At 49.0% G+C, this 16954-nt stretch overlaps 12 protein-coding genes across 12 annotated transcripts; 5 read left to right on the forward strand and 7 right to left on the reverse strand.

Moving 5' to 3' along the window:
* Window positions 1–215: 215 nt before the first annotated feature.
* MLO50 (Mlo50p) lies at window positions 216–1349 on the forward strand (the record flags this gene model as incomplete). The annotated part of the gene is made up of 1 exon (XM_037282554.1): window positions 216–1349. The coding sequence occupies one exon, from the start codon at window positions 216–218 to the stop codon at window positions 1347–1349; it is 1134 nt and encodes a 377-aa protein (XP_037138449.1).
* A 105-nt stretch (window positions 1350–1454) lies between these two features.
* Window positions 1455–1919, forward strand: GNA1 (glucosamine 6-phosphate N-acetyltransferase; the record flags this gene model as incomplete). The annotated part of the gene is made up of 1 exon (XM_037282555.1): window positions 1455–1919. One exon carries the CDS (start codon window positions 1455–1457, stop codon window positions 1917–1919), a length of 465 nt encoding a protein of 154 aa, XP_037138450.1.
* On the reverse strand, window positions 1920–2150 carry SMX2 (mRNA splicing protein SMX2; the record flags this gene model as incomplete). The annotated part of the gene is made up of 1 exon (XM_037282556.1): window positions 1920–2150. The coding sequence occupies one exon, from the start codon at window positions 2148–2150 to the stop codon at window positions 1920–1922; it is 231 nt and encodes a 76-aa protein (XP_037138451.1).
* Window positions 2151–2663: 513 nt separating this feature from the next.
* On the forward strand, window positions 2664–4148 carry LPD1 (dihydrolipoyl dehydrogenase; the record flags this gene model as incomplete). Its single annotated transcript, XM_037282557.1, has 1 exon — window positions 2664–4148. One exon carries the CDS (start codon window positions 2664–2666, stop codon window positions 4146–4148), a length of 1485 nt encoding a protein of 494 aa, XP_037138452.1.
* Window positions 4149–4221: 73 nt separating this feature from the next.
* Window positions 4222–5697, reverse strand: GAT1 (Gat1p; the record flags this gene model as incomplete). Its single annotated transcript, XM_037282558.1, has 1 exon — window positions 4222–5697. One exon carries the CDS (start codon window positions 5695–5697, stop codon window positions 4222–4224), a length of 1476 nt encoding a protein of 491 aa, XP_037138453.1.
* A 239-nt stretch (window positions 5698–5936) lies between these two features.
* Window positions 5937–6566, reverse strand: FCF2 (Fcf2p; the record flags this gene model as incomplete). Its single annotated transcript, XM_037282559.1, has 1 exon — window positions 5937–6566. The coding sequence occupies one exon, from the start codon at window positions 6564–6566 to the stop codon at window positions 5937–5939; it is 630 nt and encodes a 209-aa protein (XP_037138454.1).
* A 188-nt stretch (window positions 6567–6754) lies between these two features.
* IES3 (Ies3p) lies at window positions 6755–7414 on the forward strand (the record flags this gene model as incomplete). The annotated part of the gene is made up of 1 exon (XM_037282560.1): window positions 6755–7414. The coding sequence occupies one exon, from the start codon at window positions 6755–6757 to the stop codon at window positions 7412–7414; it is 660 nt and encodes a 219-aa protein (XP_037138455.1).
* Window positions 7415–7562: 148 nt separating this feature from the next.
* Window positions 7563–9059, forward strand: FRS2 (phenylalanine--tRNA ligase subunit alpha; the record flags this gene model as incomplete). The annotated part of the gene is made up of 1 exon (XM_037282561.1): window positions 7563–9059. The coding sequence occupies one exon, from the start codon at window positions 7563–7565 to the stop codon at window positions 9057–9059; it is 1497 nt and encodes a 498-aa protein (XP_037138456.1).
* A 62-nt stretch (window positions 9060–9121) lies between these two features.
* Window positions 9122–9652, reverse strand: HG536_0B06500 (uncharacterized protein; the record flags this gene model as incomplete). The annotated part of the gene is made up of 1 exon (XM_037282562.1): window positions 9122–9652. The coding sequence occupies one exon, from the start codon at window positions 9650–9652 to the stop codon at window positions 9122–9124; it is 531 nt and encodes a 176-aa protein (XP_037138457.1).
* Window positions 9653–9940: 288 nt separating this feature from the next.
* OSW2 (Osw2p) lies at window positions 9941–11920 on the reverse strand (the record flags this gene model as incomplete). The annotated part of the gene is made up of 1 exon (XM_037282563.1): window positions 9941–11920. The coding sequence occupies one exon, from the start codon at window positions 11918–11920 to the stop codon at window positions 9941–9943; it is 1980 nt and encodes a 659-aa protein (XP_037138458.1).
* Window positions 11921–12417: 497 nt separating this feature from the next.
* On the reverse strand, window positions 12418–13533 carry HG536_0B06520 (uncharacterized protein; the record flags this gene model as incomplete). The annotated part of the gene is made up of 1 exon (XM_037282564.1): window positions 12418–13533. The coding sequence occupies one exon, from the start codon at window positions 13531–13533 to the stop codon at window positions 12418–12420; it is 1116 nt and encodes a 371-aa protein (XP_037138459.1).
* A 404-nt stretch (window positions 13534–13937) lies between these two features.
* Window positions 13938–16454, reverse strand: BUD27 (prefoldin-like protein; the record flags this gene model as incomplete). The annotated part of the gene is made up of 1 exon (XM_037282565.1): window positions 13938–16454. The coding sequence occupies one exon, from the start codon at window positions 16452–16454 to the stop codon at window positions 13938–13940; it is 2517 nt and encodes an 838-aa protein (XP_037138460.1).
* Between the last annotated feature and the right edge of the window lie 500 nt (window positions 16455–16954).

Consider the following 16954-nt stretch of genomic DNA (forward strand, 5'->3'; position numbering starts at 1 on the left):
TACCCACGGGTCACTCATGGATACTAGATACCAATTGTTAGATCAACTGCTGGTTTGTCTCTTCTTAATTAAGGGCTGGGCAATTTGGGCGTTTCGCGTCGCGTCTTAAAACGTGAAACCCAGCAGATCCCCGTTAATAATAGATGAGCGATCACCAGCTTTATATTTAATCAACAGGATCTAATCGTTCCGAGCCAAGTTTTCGGCTTTACGAGATGAACGTACTGATGTGTGCTATTAGCTATATACCACCCAATCGCAAGCTCTTCAATTCGAGACATAAGCTGACGCGACGAGAGTTGCAAAGTTCGTCGGCTGCCGAGGTCGATTGGTCCACGACATTGGATGTGTCACTCGACGAGGACTCGTCGTTGATCCTCTATGCTGTACCTGTGGTCGGCAGCGTCTCGAGATGCGGAAGGAGCGAAGATCGTACCCGAAGCTCGACGATGTCGAGCGACAGCGGCGAGGATCTGTTTGAACCAGACCTCAGAAGCAGGCTCCAGAGTAGTCTGAGTCTGGAGTCGCTGATACAGGAGAACAAGAAACGGATCTCAGCTCACCATGAGAGCCTGGATCTGATCAACTCGACCGGGCATAACGCAGCTTCGATCAAGACATCAGCTAAACAGGAGATCGCGAAGCTGAGGGATAGAAATACGCATCTGTTTGGCAGAGCAGAGCTTCTGCAAGAGCAATGGGACAAAGTACGACGTTGCCACGATCCCACTGTGCTCCTGATCGAAATCGGGAAAAACGGTCTTTACTGGTTTGGCATACCGTCTGACTTGAGACCCGCGGTTTATCGATGTTGTCTATATCAGCTTGGCGGCTCACCGCCCCTCGGCAAAGTGTTCGACGCGATGGCTAGATGCTGCGCAGATGAGATTTTGGCAGCACAGATCTACCAGAACATACGACGAATCTTTCCATTCATTACGGACCCAGATAGTCCATTGAGGCAGGCGAATGCCGTCGAAGCAAGGCTTTCATCGAAATACCCAGGCCTTCATTATCACCTGACGCAGACACTCAAACTGAACTTGATTGATGCTTTTGTGCGTCCCTTCCTGATAAATGCGCTAATCTACGCGTTCAGTTCACACGCTAGCATTGGCATGGAACTGCTAGACGTCGTCGTGCTCGCGGTTTATTACCGTGACCTTGGCCGATTCATGCTGGACGAGTTTCTCTTCAGCGTGCTGGAGCAAACGCACTTCAAATTCTTCAGCGACAGGAAGCAGGAGGTGGAGCAACAACTGACCAATATCAGATTCGAACTGGCAGATGTCTTGGAAGAGTCAAGGCGGCTTCACGGCCGCTTCATCATTGGTCAAGTCTCCACGTGACACGTTTTCTTTGTGCATTCCTGACCAGCCCAGTAAGATAGATGCTTAGCACAGGGACTTACAGGTAAATCCCTGCTGGCTACGGCAGTGGAAGCGATTGCACACATGACAGCTGGCTACACCATCAGAAGGATCTCCAAGGATGACTACGAAGGGGTCATTGACACCCTCAAGGTGTTGACCGTCGTAGGGGACGTCTCTAGGCGCCGGTTCGAGGAGATCGTCGATCATTGGGACGCTGTCTATCTACACGGCACCTCCACTAGGCAGTACAACCCACTTGTAGTTGTTGAGGACGCAACGGGCCAGATCGCTGCAACGGGAAACATCATCCTCGAAAGGAAGCTGATCCACGATGCCGGGCTATGCGGCCACATCGAAGACATTGCCGTGTCAAAGAGTCACCAGGGCAAGCGCTTGGGCAAATTTCTGATCGACAGACTTACTCAGCTGGGCTTCGAGGCCGGTTGCTACAAGATCATTCTGGACTGCGACCCGAAGAACGTTCCGTTCTACGAAAAATGCGGATACTCAAAGGCTGGCATCGAAATGCAAATTAGACGTGACTAATTAATTAATACTATCTAACGCCTCTAATGAAACTATAGAGTTACCTCTAACCACCGTTTGTGAGCCCAACGTATGCTTTGAACCATCCTTTGTTAACTCGACTGCGTCGTCAATAACGACATTCAGAAACACATCATAGCCTCGCAGCACACCGGCGATCTTACGGGAACCGTTGATCTGAAGGATCACCTTCTTGTCCACATATCTCTTCAGTTCAGGAGTAGAGACCATTCTTGGAAATAGCCTGTCGTTCCTGCTTCACGATTCCTCTGTCTTAAGTGTCTGCTCACTCGTTTTTCTTCCAACCGGGGAACAAGGCGAGAACGTCGCGCGAACAAGGCATTCTTGTCCATCTTCCTTCACTTTAACAGATTCAGATAGTCGAAGCAGACCAAGAGAACCATTTACGAACGGTCACTCCAAGAGGGTCCTGGTTGATTGCGTGTTAGCATTATCGAGGAAAACTAGCGGTCCCGTCAGTTCGATAATTAGCCGCCGATGGTGACATGAAACCGGGTAACATTTGGTTAGCTGTCCTGCACTTACCCGGTCTAGACGGCGCGCTGGGTCGTATTTCGGGCGCGAGGTCGGCGATTTACCGTGGGGCGTGCTAGTATGGTTAGTCAGTCCAGTGGGAAGTTACAGTTGGAAGTAACGATAACTCGGGTGATTCTTGGTCGTCGAGGATTGCCTATCACAGATCAAGGTTGCAATTGAAGAAGCTGTGTTTACTTATATCGAAACATGTTGAGATCCGTTGTTACCAGACGCTCCTTCAGCTCAAGCTCTCTGTGGCTTGCCGCTAAGAAACAGCACGATGTTGTGATTATCGGTGGTGGCCCTGGCGGTTACGTTGCAGCAATCAAGGCAGCTCAGTTGGGTTTCGACACGGCCTGTGTCGAGAAGAGAGGAAAGCTTGGGGGTACTTGTTTGAATGTTGGTTGCATTCCTTCAAAAGCGCTGCTGAACAACTCTCACTTGTTCCATCAGATGAAGAGCGATTCCAAGAATCGTGGTATTGATATCAAGGGATCCGTTGAGTTGAATGTGCAACAGTTTCAGAAGGCAAAGGACAGCGTGGTCAAGCAATTGACAGGCGGTGTGGAGATGCTTTTCAAGAAGTACGGTGTTACATATTATAAGGGTAATGGTTCCTTCGAGGACGAACATAACGTCAAAGTGAGCCCCGTGGAAGGTCTTGAAGGATCCGTCAAGGAAGATAACATCTTGGAGGCCAAAAACATCATTATCGCCACCGGCTCCGAGGTGACTCCTTTCCCAGGAATCAAGATTGACGAGGAGAAGATCTTGTCGTCCACAGGTGCTTTGTCCCTAAGGGAGATCCCAAAGAGATTTGCCATTATCGGTGGTGGTATCATCGGTTTGGAGATGGGTTCCGTCTATAGCCGTATTGGTTCCAAGGTCACCGTTGTGGAGTTCCAACCGGCTATCGGTGCCTCTATGGATGGTGAAGTCGCCAGCACGACTCAGAAATTCTTGAAGAAGCAGGGTTTTGATTTCAAGCTAAGTACCAAGGTCATTTCTGCCGAAAGAGATGGCGATGTTGTTAAAATTGTCGTCGAGAGCGTCAAGAGCGGCAAGCAAGAGACGATTGAAGCAGATGCTTTGCTAGTCGCCGTCGGTAGAAGACCATATATTCAAGGCTTGAATGCTGAGAAGCTAGGTTTGGAAGTCGATAAGAGAGGTCGTTTGGTTATCGATGAATCTTTCAGCACCAAGTTCCCACACATCAAGGTAATCGGTGACGTTACTTTTGGTCCCATGTTAGCACACAAGGCAGAGGAAGAAGGTATTGCTGCTGTGGAATACTTGAAGACGGGCCACGGTCACGTTAACTACAACAATATCCCATCTGTGATGTACTCACATCCTGAAGTCGCCTGGGTCGGTAAGACGGAAGAGCAATTGAAGGAAGCTGGTATCAACTACAAGGTCGGCAAGTTCCCATTCATCGCCAACTCAAGAGCCAAGACCAACTTGGACACGGAAGGCTTTGTCAAGATTCTAATTGACGCTGAAACCGAACGTCTACTGGGTGCCCACATCATTGGTCCAAACGCAGGTGAAATGATCGCTGAAGCAGGTCTTGCATTGGAATACGGTGCCTCTGCTGAAGACATTGCTAGGGTTTGTCATGCACACCCAACCCTATCGGAAGCCTTTAAAGAGGCCAACTTGGCTGCATTCTCCAAGCCAATCAATTTCTGAAGGAAGCTTTCTCAACGCTATTTCTTTATGACCTCCTATATATCCCCACTAGATCTAAGTTCAAATTTTCTGGTCACAAACTCAGGCTCAGCCATTCCCAGTTAGTGTTGCCAGTAGCGTCATTCCGCTGGGGACGCGATTCGTCGTCCCTTGGTGGTTTCTCAATGCCTGTCCCGATGCCGACGTTGCTCGAGTGGCTCAGTGTCGTGCTGTCTTCCATTGTGGGCAGATCAGCCTGTGGAAAAAAATCGAAATGACTATTATTGGTGTTGTTATCATCATTAGCATTATGGGTAATATTATCATTAAAATTGGGGGCGTCATTATTGGCTTCCAGATTAGAGTTCACTCTCGACAGCGAATTGACTAATGTAACTGGTGACATTGAGCTGGTCTCCCTGGCGGTGGATTTCCTCCTTGAGCTCGAGCTGCCTGGCGTTTTCCTTGTCTGTCTGGGGTCTTCCAGGTTCGGGCTCGTGGACTTGGCCTGTTTGCTCGTATTGCTGTTCCTCTGTCTCTTCTTGATCACATCGGTCTTGAGCGACAGCGGTCTTACCACGCCATGCAGTTTGAGGAAGAGGCCGCACGCATTGCACAGCGGGTTGCCTGCTGGGTCGCGCCGCCACAGCGGCGTATTTCTGGTATGGCAGTTCGAACATCGCGTGCTCTTGCTGCCGTCCTTTGCCGGTTCCCTGCCAGCCTCCTGCGGTACGCCGGGGCCTGGGGTCCCCAGATCGCTGTTCAACGAGGTCAGCGACGTGGTCGATGCGTTTCTCAGAGGCTGCGGTTTTTTCTTGACGCCGGACCCTCTTCTGGCCTGCGTCACCGTAGAGTTCTGTTGCCTGAGTTTCTTGGGCTTTGCTGTCGCCGCTGGCGTAGGCGGTAGCGCTACGCCGTCGCTGCCATCGCCCATGCCCATGATGCTAGAGGGGAAGAAGTGGTCGAGGAAGTTCGACGGGTCCGCCCTCAGCAGCGACCCAGCGCCCTGTCCCGCCAGCACCTCCCTAGCGTACGAGTCGCTGGTCTCGCTGGCGACCGCCGGCGACGACCGCGAGAACTCCATGATCAGCTGGTCGTCCATCTGCTCGTCGAACGCCGTGTCGAACAGCTCGAACTGGTCGTGCAGGCCCGCGGACCCGACAAACCCTGCCGAGTGTCCCTGGTGCGAGAACGCGAACGGATCGCTGTCGTGCGGCCCGGGACTCCTGGTCAGCACCGTGTTCATCGGATCCACAGACACATCCATCGGCTCGCTCGAAGACACAAACTCCATCTCCCTCGCACTCTCCTGCATCCGCCGCACCCGCATCCCGAGCATCCGCCACGTCAGATTATCCACCCGCTCTTTATAGGGCAGCGACGCCCTCGCTGCCGAGTACATCTTCCACACGGCCTCCACCGACGAGTCCTCTATCGCCGCTTCCAACAGCCTAGCCCCCGGCGACCTCTCTCCCAATTGGCCCTTCACACACATCGTTACTCTATTTTCCGCACTGCTCTGCACTGCACTACTTGTAGCTATACAATCGCTGAAATATCTCTTGTACATACTCTAAAAACAAAGCTTGAACACGATCCGGAAGCCCAGCAACGCAACCGCGCTTGCTGGTGCCGTTCGACGCACGATCGACGATCTCTAATCGCTCGAGAACTGCTCTCTTATCGCGATCGTGTCGTATTTCGGCAACGCTCTGTTTACTGTCTTATTGTATGCAGTTTTCCTCGCGAAGCTTATCAGTAGTAAAAAAAAAAGCGAGCTGCAGCCAGCCAATCACATAGAGAGCGCAGTCAGCTCCTGTGGCGACGCCGGGCCTTGCTTGCGCGATAGTGGGCCTTGCGGCCGCTGGTGCTGGCGAGCTGGATCTGCGTGTACTTGCGCTTGAAGTAGCGGGTGGTGTCTTCGTCGGCCATGAGGGTCTCGAGCATGGTGGCCTTGCGCTGTCTGTTGGTGAGTCTGCTGCTGTAGAACTCGGAGCTGTCCTCGACGACGGTGCCGATGGCGAACCGCTCGGGCACCTGCCAGCGGTCCTTCTTGTAGTGTCTCTTCGGGTCGAGTGCGGCACGGTGCCTGAGCAGCAGCAGGTCGCGCTGGGCGCGGTCGCGGGTCGCCCTGTCGGGCTTGGGCAGCAGGAACCAGTCGTCGGCGGCGCTGGCGCCCGCCGCCGGCTGCTGTGGCGACCGCAGCGGCCGCTGCTGCGCGGCGAGCGCGTCGAAGCTGTTCTGCAGCTTCGGCAGCGCCCGCAGCCGCCGGTCGATCTGCTCGAACGCCTGCTGGGCGTGCTGCTCGGCCGGGTCTCGCAGGTCCAGCACGTCTGCGGCCGGCTGGGCCGGCTCCGCCGGCTCCGCCGGCCCCGCGGCAGCCGCGCCGCCCGTCTGCTGCTCCAGCTCGGCAAATAGCTCCTCCAGACTGCGTTCCATCGTGTCTCTGGCCGCTGTGAAAACTTTTAGCTCTGCTCATCGCATCTGCTGCAGTTGCGCTTATAGCTCTTGGCGGGCCGGTCGCTCTGCACGGCGCCGCGACGGCGGCTGTTTATAAAAGGAGAGCCAGGTGGCGATTTGGCGGAAGTCGCAAACAACAGAGCAGTTGAAGCGGCAGAACGGGCGTCATGGAGGGCGACAGGCAGCTGGAGTACGCTAGGAACGCGGTCAGACGGTACCAGGAGCGCGAGGCGCTGGAGGCGGGCGCCGGCGGCGCCGCCGCCAGCCAGCAGAACTCGTCCGGGAACAACAAGAGACACATCGTGAACGTGGACGACACGTCGAGGATAAACTACGAGATGATCAAGAACACGCCGGGGAACGTGCCGCCGGCGGCCGGCTCCGAGGAGGCGGCGCAGGACGCGGAGATCAGCGCGCTCAAGACGAAAATGTACAAGGGACAGCTGTACAGAATGAACGACGAGTATCTGGAGAGGGTGAACGGGCGGTCGGAAGAGCTGTTGCGGGCGGAGCCGGGCGGCGGACAGGTCGAGGTGCCGTTGGAGGACCAGCACGTGTGGCTGCAGCAGATCCACGAGCAGCTCGCCAGGGAGTACCGCAGCCTGGTCAACGAGGAGAAGAAGTGGATCGTGCTCAAGGAGCTGCTGCTGGACGCGAACACGGAGCTCGATCTGTACAGCGCGCAGGACCCGACGATGCAGACGATCACGCTCGGGTCGGTCGCTATACCGAGCAACTCGAACGCCAACGCGCTGATCTTCAACCGCTCCAAGAGGCAGAAGATCAAGAACCGCGGCTACTGCGACGACATTTCGCCCATCCTGTAGAGCGATTCGTTGCGACGGGCGCGATCAAGGTCGGCCGGGTAACGGGCCTCGGCGTGCCGTCGAAGCAGCAGAAAATTTTCCTAGTTAGAAGAGACTAAGTGGCTCTCTGGTGCGATTCGTCGAAATCAGCTTACGGGGACCAGCAGCGATGTCCAGTTTCCAATTAGAGATTCTACAAAAGCTAAGCGATTTGGGCGAGATCAAATCCACACTGCAGACTTTTCCCGGAGTCGATCTGCAGGACGTACTCTCTGCGCTAAATTCGTTGAAAGCGCACGGCAAATTGAACTACACCAAGAACGATATCGTGTACCATGAATTGTCCGACGAGGGCCAGGATATCCTGGCCAACGGCTCTCACGAGATGAAATTGCTGCAACTGATCAGCGAACTGGGCAAATTACAGATTAAGGATGTGAATGCGAAACTGGGCGCCAACGGTAAGGTTGGCCAAGCCCGTGCTTTCAAGAATGGCTGGATCGTGAAGAATAAGAACAACGAATTAGAAGTCAGCGATAAAGCGAAGGATAGTGTTCCAGAGGATGAAACTAGGATCCTGTTGGCTAAGATCGTTCAGAGACAAGATTCGTCGATCGACTCAAAGGTGTTGGCCGATTTGAAAAAAAGGAAACTGATCGTCCCAAAGAAACAGACAGATTTTGTTGTCAGCAAAGGCGAAGATTTCTCACTAGAGTTGACAAAGTTGGAGACTGACATCACTTCTGAGATGGTGACCAGCGGCTCTTACAAGGACGTCAAGTTCAAACCTTACAACTTTAACTCACAGGGTCTGGACGTACAGTCCGGTGCGCTACATCCATTGAGTAAAGTGAGAGAAGAGTTCAGACAGATTTTCTTCTCCATGGGGTTCAGCGAGATGCCTTCGAACCAATACGTTGAAACTGCGTTCTGGAACTTCGATACCCTATACGTGCCACAACAACATCCCGCTCGTGATTTGCAGGATACTTTTTACATTAAAGACCCACTGACCTCAGATTTGCCACAGGATAAGACTTATATGAATAACATCAAGGCGGTTCACGAGAACGGGAAATTCGATTCCATCGGTTACCGTTACAGCTGGAAGGAAAAGGAATCTCAAAAACTGGTGTTGAGAACCCACACAACATCCATTTCAGCTGCCATGCTACACAAATTGGCCAAGGATCCAAAACCCATAAGATTATTCTCCATCGACCGTGTCTTCCGTAACGAAGCTGTCGATGCCACACATCTGGCCGAATTCCACCAAGTCGAAGGTGTCCTAGCTGACTACAACATCACCCTTGGTTCTCTGATCAGTTTCATGGAAGAATTCTTCGCAAAGATGGGTGTCACTGGTCTGCGTTTCAAGCCAACTTACAACCCTTACACAGAGCCATCGATGGAAATCTTCTCCTGGCACGAAGGTTTACAAAAATGGGTCGAGATCGGTAACTCCGGTATGTTCAGACCAGAAATGTTGGAATCCATGGGTCTGCCAAGAGGCCTGAGAGTCCTCGGTTGGGGTCTTTCCCTCGAAAGACCAACAATGATCAAATACAAAGTCCAAAACATCAGAGAACTACTAGGACACAAGGTCTCCTTGGATTTCATCGAAACTAACCCAGCTGCCAGACTGGATGAAGATTTGTACGAATAAAAGAAAGCTTGTGTATTAATTAAGATCCCTAAACTAGGCCAAGAAGAAATAGAATGATACAATTATGGTCTGCTTGTCCTCGATGAACCAGCACCGGATCGTTTGTTTGCCTTGCGTTCGCCATGCATTTGATTCAAGGTCAGAATCGGACCGCTAGATTGGCTCTTCAATAAGTTGGGACCCTTCGCTTTCCTCCTTTTCGAAACTAAATCCATGATCTGTCTCGACGGACAATAAAAGGGGTTGGACTTCCTCCTGGACAACACGGGCATTCCGGATACCGTTCTAGTCGCTTTCCCATCGGGTACTGAAGATTGTGACTTTTCACACGAGTCCCTATTGCCATCCTGCGGTTTATTTTGCTGATATTGGTTCAGCTCGCAGTCGCAGCTCGGTTTTCCGGGGTTCAACCCGACGTTACCAAACGCTGCAAGTCCAGCTCCAAATATCTCGTTAATAATCCTCACTCGCTCATCTTCCTCCAAGACCTCACCCTCTGCAATCGGCGTCGCCAAAGATCTAGAAAAGATCTCGCTGTCCCTGTCATCCGTAAAGAAAACTACAGGATCGTCGACGCTATCTACAAAATCCATCTGCAGATTTCAATCCCGTCTACTTACTCAAATGCTTTGAACTAACAGATATTGCCAATTGAAGTTGGCCTATCTTAAAGGCGAAAAGTTTCCTAAGGAAGCTGTCACTTAGAATTAACGCGGAGTCTACAGCGCGTCCTTCAGTCTATCTCTAAATAAGCTGCGAAAGAGGTTGATGAAATAAAAATGAGGCTTCCGCTGAGAAGCCTGATTTACCGTACAGCTACTTGAAGGATCTTGTCTTATGCATAAACAATGCACCCCAACGAAGATCACTTTTCGTGAGGATTACCGTTGAAGCCCCACGGGGTTGTCAATCGGGGTTCCTTTGCTGGTGATCCTGCGATCGTTCTTAGACTTGTTCTTGCTGAGATCGGAGTTTCTATTGAACAGGGTGAGTATTTGTTCTTTGTCCTTCTCGATTGACGTATATAGATCCAAGTCGCCGTATCTGCTGGTGGTGAAGCGGATAATGTCACTATTGTTCTCCCCGCAGAGGATTTCCATGTGGTTCAAGAGATCGCTGTAGGGCCCCAACCGCGGGTTGGAAATTGTGCCATTCATGATGTTGTAGCGTCTCTGTAGGTGCCACAATTGTTTCTCTAGCTGAACGAATTGCCTGCCTCTATCGCTGTATGCCTTCTGATCTGCCGCACCATCGTCGGTCTGCAGCAGTTGTCCGTAGAGATCTTGGTACTCGCTTGCTAGTCGCCTGTCAGAGCGAAGTTGCATTTCTAGACTTGAAGTCGGGTGTGGTCCATGGGGCTGTCCGAAGCTGGACTTGTTAGTCTTTATCAAGGCCTTCGACCTGGACGTCGGAGTAGTTGTTGAGTACTTTTTAGTAAAATGTGGGAGTGCAATAGCACTCATGTCATCCAATGCACTCTGAGAGGCAGCTCGATTGAGCTGTTTGTATGCCTTTGCGCCATCGTGATCAGGTTCGTTACTACCTGCGGAATGAGAAATTCCAGACCTTCTGGAAGCTTGCAAAGGATCGAAATTTCTGCAGTGACAGTGTAGTTTTCTCCCTTCATTGCATGAGTCCCCTTCACAGCCACAGTCACTGCCACTGAACTCTGCCTCGCCGTGGTCGTTCGACGCAATGCAGTCGCAGCTTCTTGAAGTGGCAACATTTGAAGTCTGGTCAAATTGCTGGCCAGAGATCGGGGGCATCGTGTAATCTGCACCCGCTGGCGATGATATGGAAAAGATACCGCGACTGTAATGAGATTTCGAAGTGGTTACCTTAAAACCCACTTTACCATCCTTCATATTACTCTTACCCTTGCATCTGCATTCTTTGGTTGCTGAATGACCAGCAGTATCCTCTGCTGGTTGGGCTAGTTGTGATATACCTTGCTCCAATCTGCCACCGTTAATTGACAGGCCACTCAATGACAACAACCTGGAATAAAAACCGTACAGAAAATTCAAGTTGGAGCAAGAAACGCTATATTCCTCAGCCAGTAATATCGGTTGATAGAGTAGTATCTGAGCAGGATATTCGAAGCGATGATAGAAGCAATATAGTTCGAACGGCAAAAAAAGATATTCTGGGTACTCATTTGCTGTGGTACTAATAAGCTCGTTGCGCTTTCTCTTACAATGGTCAATTATCTTAGCAAAGTCTATCTCAACTTCGTCACTTTCACTCTTTCTCTTTAAGAATTCATCGACTTTGGAGTTGCATTGTGCCGAGCAGATCTCAAGCAGTTCATGAACTAAGCCTCTAAAGATTATCTCTGTCGATTTATTCTCCAACATCTTTTCGTAGTCAAATTGCTCGTAAATGATAGAAAGGATGTTCAGCGAGATTTTGGGAATGATAAGCTGCCATAACTTTAATGCCATCTTCCTCGTGTCCTTGAGCTGTTCAACTCTTATCCATTGTGTCGCTTCCAATTGATGAACCATGCGAGCGATACTCGAGTTATCTCCAAAATTCAACTCCTCTTGAACTTTCTCAATATTGTTATAATATATCGACTCCTTCGCGCAGCTGGCTGCAGAATATGAGTTCCCAACGTATATCTCGCAGTTATCGTCATTGACCAGAGCATAAGAGCCGAGAGATAATTGCCGGCACTCAACGTCACAAGCCACTGACAAAACGCACCTACAACGGCCGCCCATAGCGTCGATGGCTATCTTCTCCAGCTCACAACCAAAATCAGCGCTTATAAGAACGATAGTCCTGCCATCAACAAATTTGGACAGCAATTTACAATTTTCTTGTAGCTTCTCAATAGATATTGCAGAAACAAGCATAATATCAAGTGGGTACTTGCAAGCTCGATTCTCATCCAGCAGCTTTGGTGTCAGCTCTTTCACATTCTTTGCGAATATATTGGGAGTGTAAAAGTTGGCGCCCAGTCTAGATGACTTCCAAGCAACCAATCCATCGCTTGACACATAGTTCGAAATTAAAATAATGAATGAGCCCCCAAGACTTAGTCTCCAGCCTATAAGCTGAGCTGCAGGTGTTTCGCCAACTGTGGAAAGGTTAGCAAATGGAGTGGAAGGTCCAAAATAAAGAAATAAACATACCGATAAGGCAACGTAGCTGCTCGTTTCCCATAGAATTTTTGAGAACCGAAAGGGTCCTACTATTGTGCCAGGTTATTCGCTTACGATATAAGTTATGCTTGAACCTGATTTTATATCGATAGTTTTTTATTTACTGACGCGCCAGCAGATCAAGCGAGACACAAAAAACTAGGAACAGCAAGCAATAAACTCATTCAAAAATCAGTCTGCACGGATCTCTATCTCTCAGTAGGAGGCATGGCCGACAGTGCAAATGGGACGCCGTTGTAATACCAACTTAGACCCTTGTTGCGTTCTTTTGCGTAAGTTTCGAGAATTGAGAAACATTCTTGCAGCGGTACTCCGTCTCGCAGACCATCTTCGATCGCCTTCCAAATCTTCTTTCTGCGATTAATTTGTCGGGAAAAATTCTTATCATTATTTCGCCACGATGATCCAAGAATTTGTTCTAATTGCCGTATCGACGTTTTCCTCTTTGTAACTAGCTCAATGTTTGATACACTGTTTAAAATACCCTGTTGGCGCGTGAAGCTCAGGATATCTGTTACGGGCCACTCAGAGGGGACCTTAGTATATTCGTCCCATAATTGCGCGATAGTCGCCGGCGATTTTAGTAGGATCACACCAAAATTGGGCAGCGTCGCACAGGGGTCGTCTCTTAGTAAATTGCTCAGCCTGGCAGAAGCATCTGCAGTTGCAGAAGAAATGGAGACAGCCTTAGTATCAGTTTCTCGCGGCCCGTTAATATCACCCGAAATCAATGACTGTAGCATATTCTCGTAGTTCACCAAAGACAACAAATCTGAGATTTCTCTCGCCAAAGATATATGCTGCTCTGTGTTACGATAGGGTATTGTCGAGCACGTTGTCTGATCAATTTTCTTGATCAGTAACTCCAACGCATGCTTGCAAAGATCTATCTTAGTAGCCATTTGTTCAATGTAATCATCTCCACTATACGTAATATTCTCGCACTCTGGCCGAAAATCTTCACCGGCGACCTCCTGTGGAGCATCATCTTCAAGCTTTGCATAGTGAATTGTATCCTTATGAGCCTCATCTCTTTCCCCAGAAACTTCCGCCCTCTGTTCAGTTGCGTTAAAGGCGTATCTTTCGTCGAAATCAAAGTACTCTACTTGAGGTCTGATTTGAAAAGATGATGTATAATGAAAGGACTTATTATCCAGGTACTTTGTATCATTCGATGGCGGGACAGCATCACTCTCGTAAAACGACTTCCACAATTCATCGTCAAAGCTAGCGGCATGCGCCAATGGTACTGAGTCCAATCCATTTGGGACATATCGAGGCGAACCATCGGAGTCTATGTGCATCTTGTTGCTCGGTTATCTTCTGTTCAGATTTCTAACTTCCTGAAGTTAAGTTTCAGTGTATTGACAAGAACCTTTCTTCTGGGATAGACTGGCTCTGTAAATGGTTCTTGAGAAATGCCGAAAGGATCCTCGTTTTGAACAGCCTAAGTGGTTGATGCTCAAGAAATCTATGGTGATTATGATCGTTTTATCGATTCCGCTTCCTCCATGGCAACAGAATCACCTTCGAAAAATGACAAGATCTCATGTGCAATTGCAATGCTGTAATGATTGTGCAGTTAAAGTGTGGCAGCAGTCCGAATAGATTTTGACAAAATGCGCGATGAGCTAAATAAACCGAAGACATTGAGAGTCAATGCCAAGACCAAATGATAGTAATATCACGTGGCAACTCGAGAAATGATTCACTTACCTATCTGGAGTCGCTGACTTTTAAAGCGACTGAGCCTAATTGGTCTACCATCCTGGTCGATGGGCTCAATTTGCTTACTCTCATCATCTTGATCTCTTTTCACGCCATTGATAATATCGCTAGCGGCGCTGATAACCTCACGGAGGCGGCTGTATTCAATTGCGATAGATTCGTTCAGTCTAGCAGGCTCCAATGCCAGATCGTCACTGGAACTCACTTCGTTGTAGCTCTCAGGAAAGTCATTCTCTTTGATTTCGGTCAGCAATGGCCCGTCTTCGTCAGTTGTCTGCTGATTGCCGTCGAATTCTTGCATGGGATTAGCAATCTTGAAAGCCTCGATATCGCTCTTCAATGCCTCCACTTGCTCATTGTAATGCTTGAAATCATCAATCTTCTCTAATAAGGTACCGGGATCCTCGTCGAGATCATTGTCATAGATCCCTAGTGAGTATGCCTTAGCCATGTCATCCAGGTTGTCGCCCAGGGCGTTGAAATCAACTTTTGGCAAGCTTATGGTATTTGATGTGCTACGACCTCCATTCATAACTTCAGCTGGAAAGGTTTCGGCGACGCTCTCGGATTTGATTTCAGAAAGATGCTCATCAGAATCCGAAGTGCCAGATAAGTCTTCTGACGAGTCTGGAAACTCGTAAGTCATGTTTTGGGATGGCCTTTTGGGTCTAGCCGATCTGTGCAACGATCTCATAGTCTTCGAGAAAGGTGAAGCTTTGTCCTTATGAGCTAGCACGTCACCAAACGTTTCCAAGGTGCCATGTCTGATGGCACAGTTGTATTCGCTCACATCTGTAGAATGAATATCTGCTGCTAGGTTTTCAATGTCTTTTTCAACTATCAAATCCGCGTTGGTAACTCCATCGGTCTCTTTTTCGACTATTAGCTCCTGAATGGCTGGTTGGTTCACCTCTGCTTCATCTCTGGAGTCCGTCGTTGTAAACTCATCAGGCTCATTTTCGATTATCAAGTCAACTACAGCAGAGTGATCCATATCTCGCTCCATAATCCTGCTACTGTCTGTGGGCAGAAAAATCTCCTCCCTTTTGCTCGCAAGATCCATGGGAGCTCGTGCATTCCTGTCTATCGATCTATTGGTTTCGTAACGTGAGGTTGAATCAGATGACGATATTCTTGATTTTGTTTCACATTCGTTACTTCGACATTTTATTTCTTGCTTGAATCTCGATATTTTTATCTTCTTTTTGTTTGAACTATCTATATTGGGGTCTTTTTCGAGCGTTTCCTGCACTATGTCTGATTTGTATTTGTCATGAATCTCATCGGGACCGCGAGCACCGATTAACTGGGCAAATAGGTCACTGTCAAACTCATTATCAACTTCTTCGTCATTATCGTGTTCCAACTGTTGCATGAAACTAGATGACAAGTTGTGTCTATTTCTCCGATTGTCTTGTTTCAGATTTTCTACCTCATGAATATCCAGCTTGGAAGCGAACCCAACGCTCTTTTTGGGTTTCTTCTTGCCACCAGAACTGGGCTTCAAAATTGATTTCACTGGCGCTTCAGGTTGTTCGGTTAACTTTTGTTCAATTTTTTTTTCCCGGAGTTTCTTTAGCTGATCCATAAAGGCACTATGGGCCTCCATAGTGGGTGCGATCATATAGTGGTTCTCATCGTCATCATCTTCGTCGGCACTTTCTTCAGTTGAATCGTTTTCAACTTGATCTTCGCCTTGAGTCTCACCTTCTTCCGTAAGATGTTCTACCAAATATTTACTATCGAATGATTCAAAATCGTACTGAACCTCAGAGGAATCGATCTCCTCTTCCAGTTCATCTTGCTCGTCTAATTGTCGTACCAGATCGGCGAAAGTGTACATATTCTCCGTACTAAAGGCACCATTAATAGACGCTGTCTCGTGTTTTTGCGGTTCCTCTTCTTGCTGGGACTTCTGTTCGGCCAATCTGCCTTTGATGTTCCGCTCAAAATCGCTCATCCCAGTGGCCTCATCGTTGTCCTTAAACTGCTTCTCTTGATCTAAAGAGGCCACAGCTGGTGTTACACTGCTACTGATAATGTTCCCATCTTCGTCCAATTCCTCTCTGATCTCCATGGGAGGCAATTCTCCACCGCTCTCGTCGCCTGCGTCTTCAAATTGTATGGGAGCCTGCTCGGACTGCAGAAGCATTCCAAAACTCCGTATAGCTTTCTCACCATCTTTAATCTTGGAGTCAAACTGCTCGATTGCTTGCTCAATGAGCTTGCGTTTTTCATCAGCGTAAGCCAATAGCTCATCTTGAGATTTTTCCACATAATAGTCATAACCAACATTCACAAACATCCTCTCCGGCGACATAATGACATCATCAAACACCTGCATGATCCCGTCTTTAGATTGACCCGCGTCATCGTCGTCATATTGCAAAATTCGCTGTCTTATGTTGATATAACGATCACGCTGCTGCTGCAGGAACCTCTTCTTCTCCTGTAAGTTTTTGAGCGTCTGCTCCACAGACTTGGCTAAGGAATCCATTGCGTATCAGCGCAATCACTCTGGCCGTGAATCAACTGCCCATTCATGCCACGATGATCCATCGTACCCGCTAAGCTCTCATCTTAATCAATCACTTGATGCTGAAACCGAAAAACCCATACAATTCTGAGGCCAAATAAATCCCCGGTATAACCGGACAAACGATCACGTGACAAACCACCTGCAGACCACCTTGCCTCTCCTGGTGGAGGTATCAGCAGCATTTTATGCAACAGATGCAGAACTACGCTTCCACTTAGTTAGTACTTCGATACCACAAGGAGATCTATGGCTTTTCGAGATCTTGCTCTTATATATATGGGGAGATTAGCCGCTGAGCGGACAACCCCTAAAAAAAAAAATGAACGGAGATACCCGGCGAGGGTGCACGGGCAGAACCGGACAGCTGTCCGGTTCGAAAATTTTTTCTCGTTCTTCCTGTACTCTTCATTTCCTGCTTTTTGTCCGTCCGACCAAGCGACAGTACACAGCCAAGAGTA

The sequence above is a fragment of the Torulaspora globosa genome, chromosome 2 (genome assembly GCF_014133895.1).
Source record: "Torulaspora globosa chromosome 2, complete sequence".
NCBI lineage: Eukaryota > Fungi > Ascomycota > Saccharomycetes > Saccharomycetales > Saccharomycetaceae > Torulaspora > Torulaspora globosa.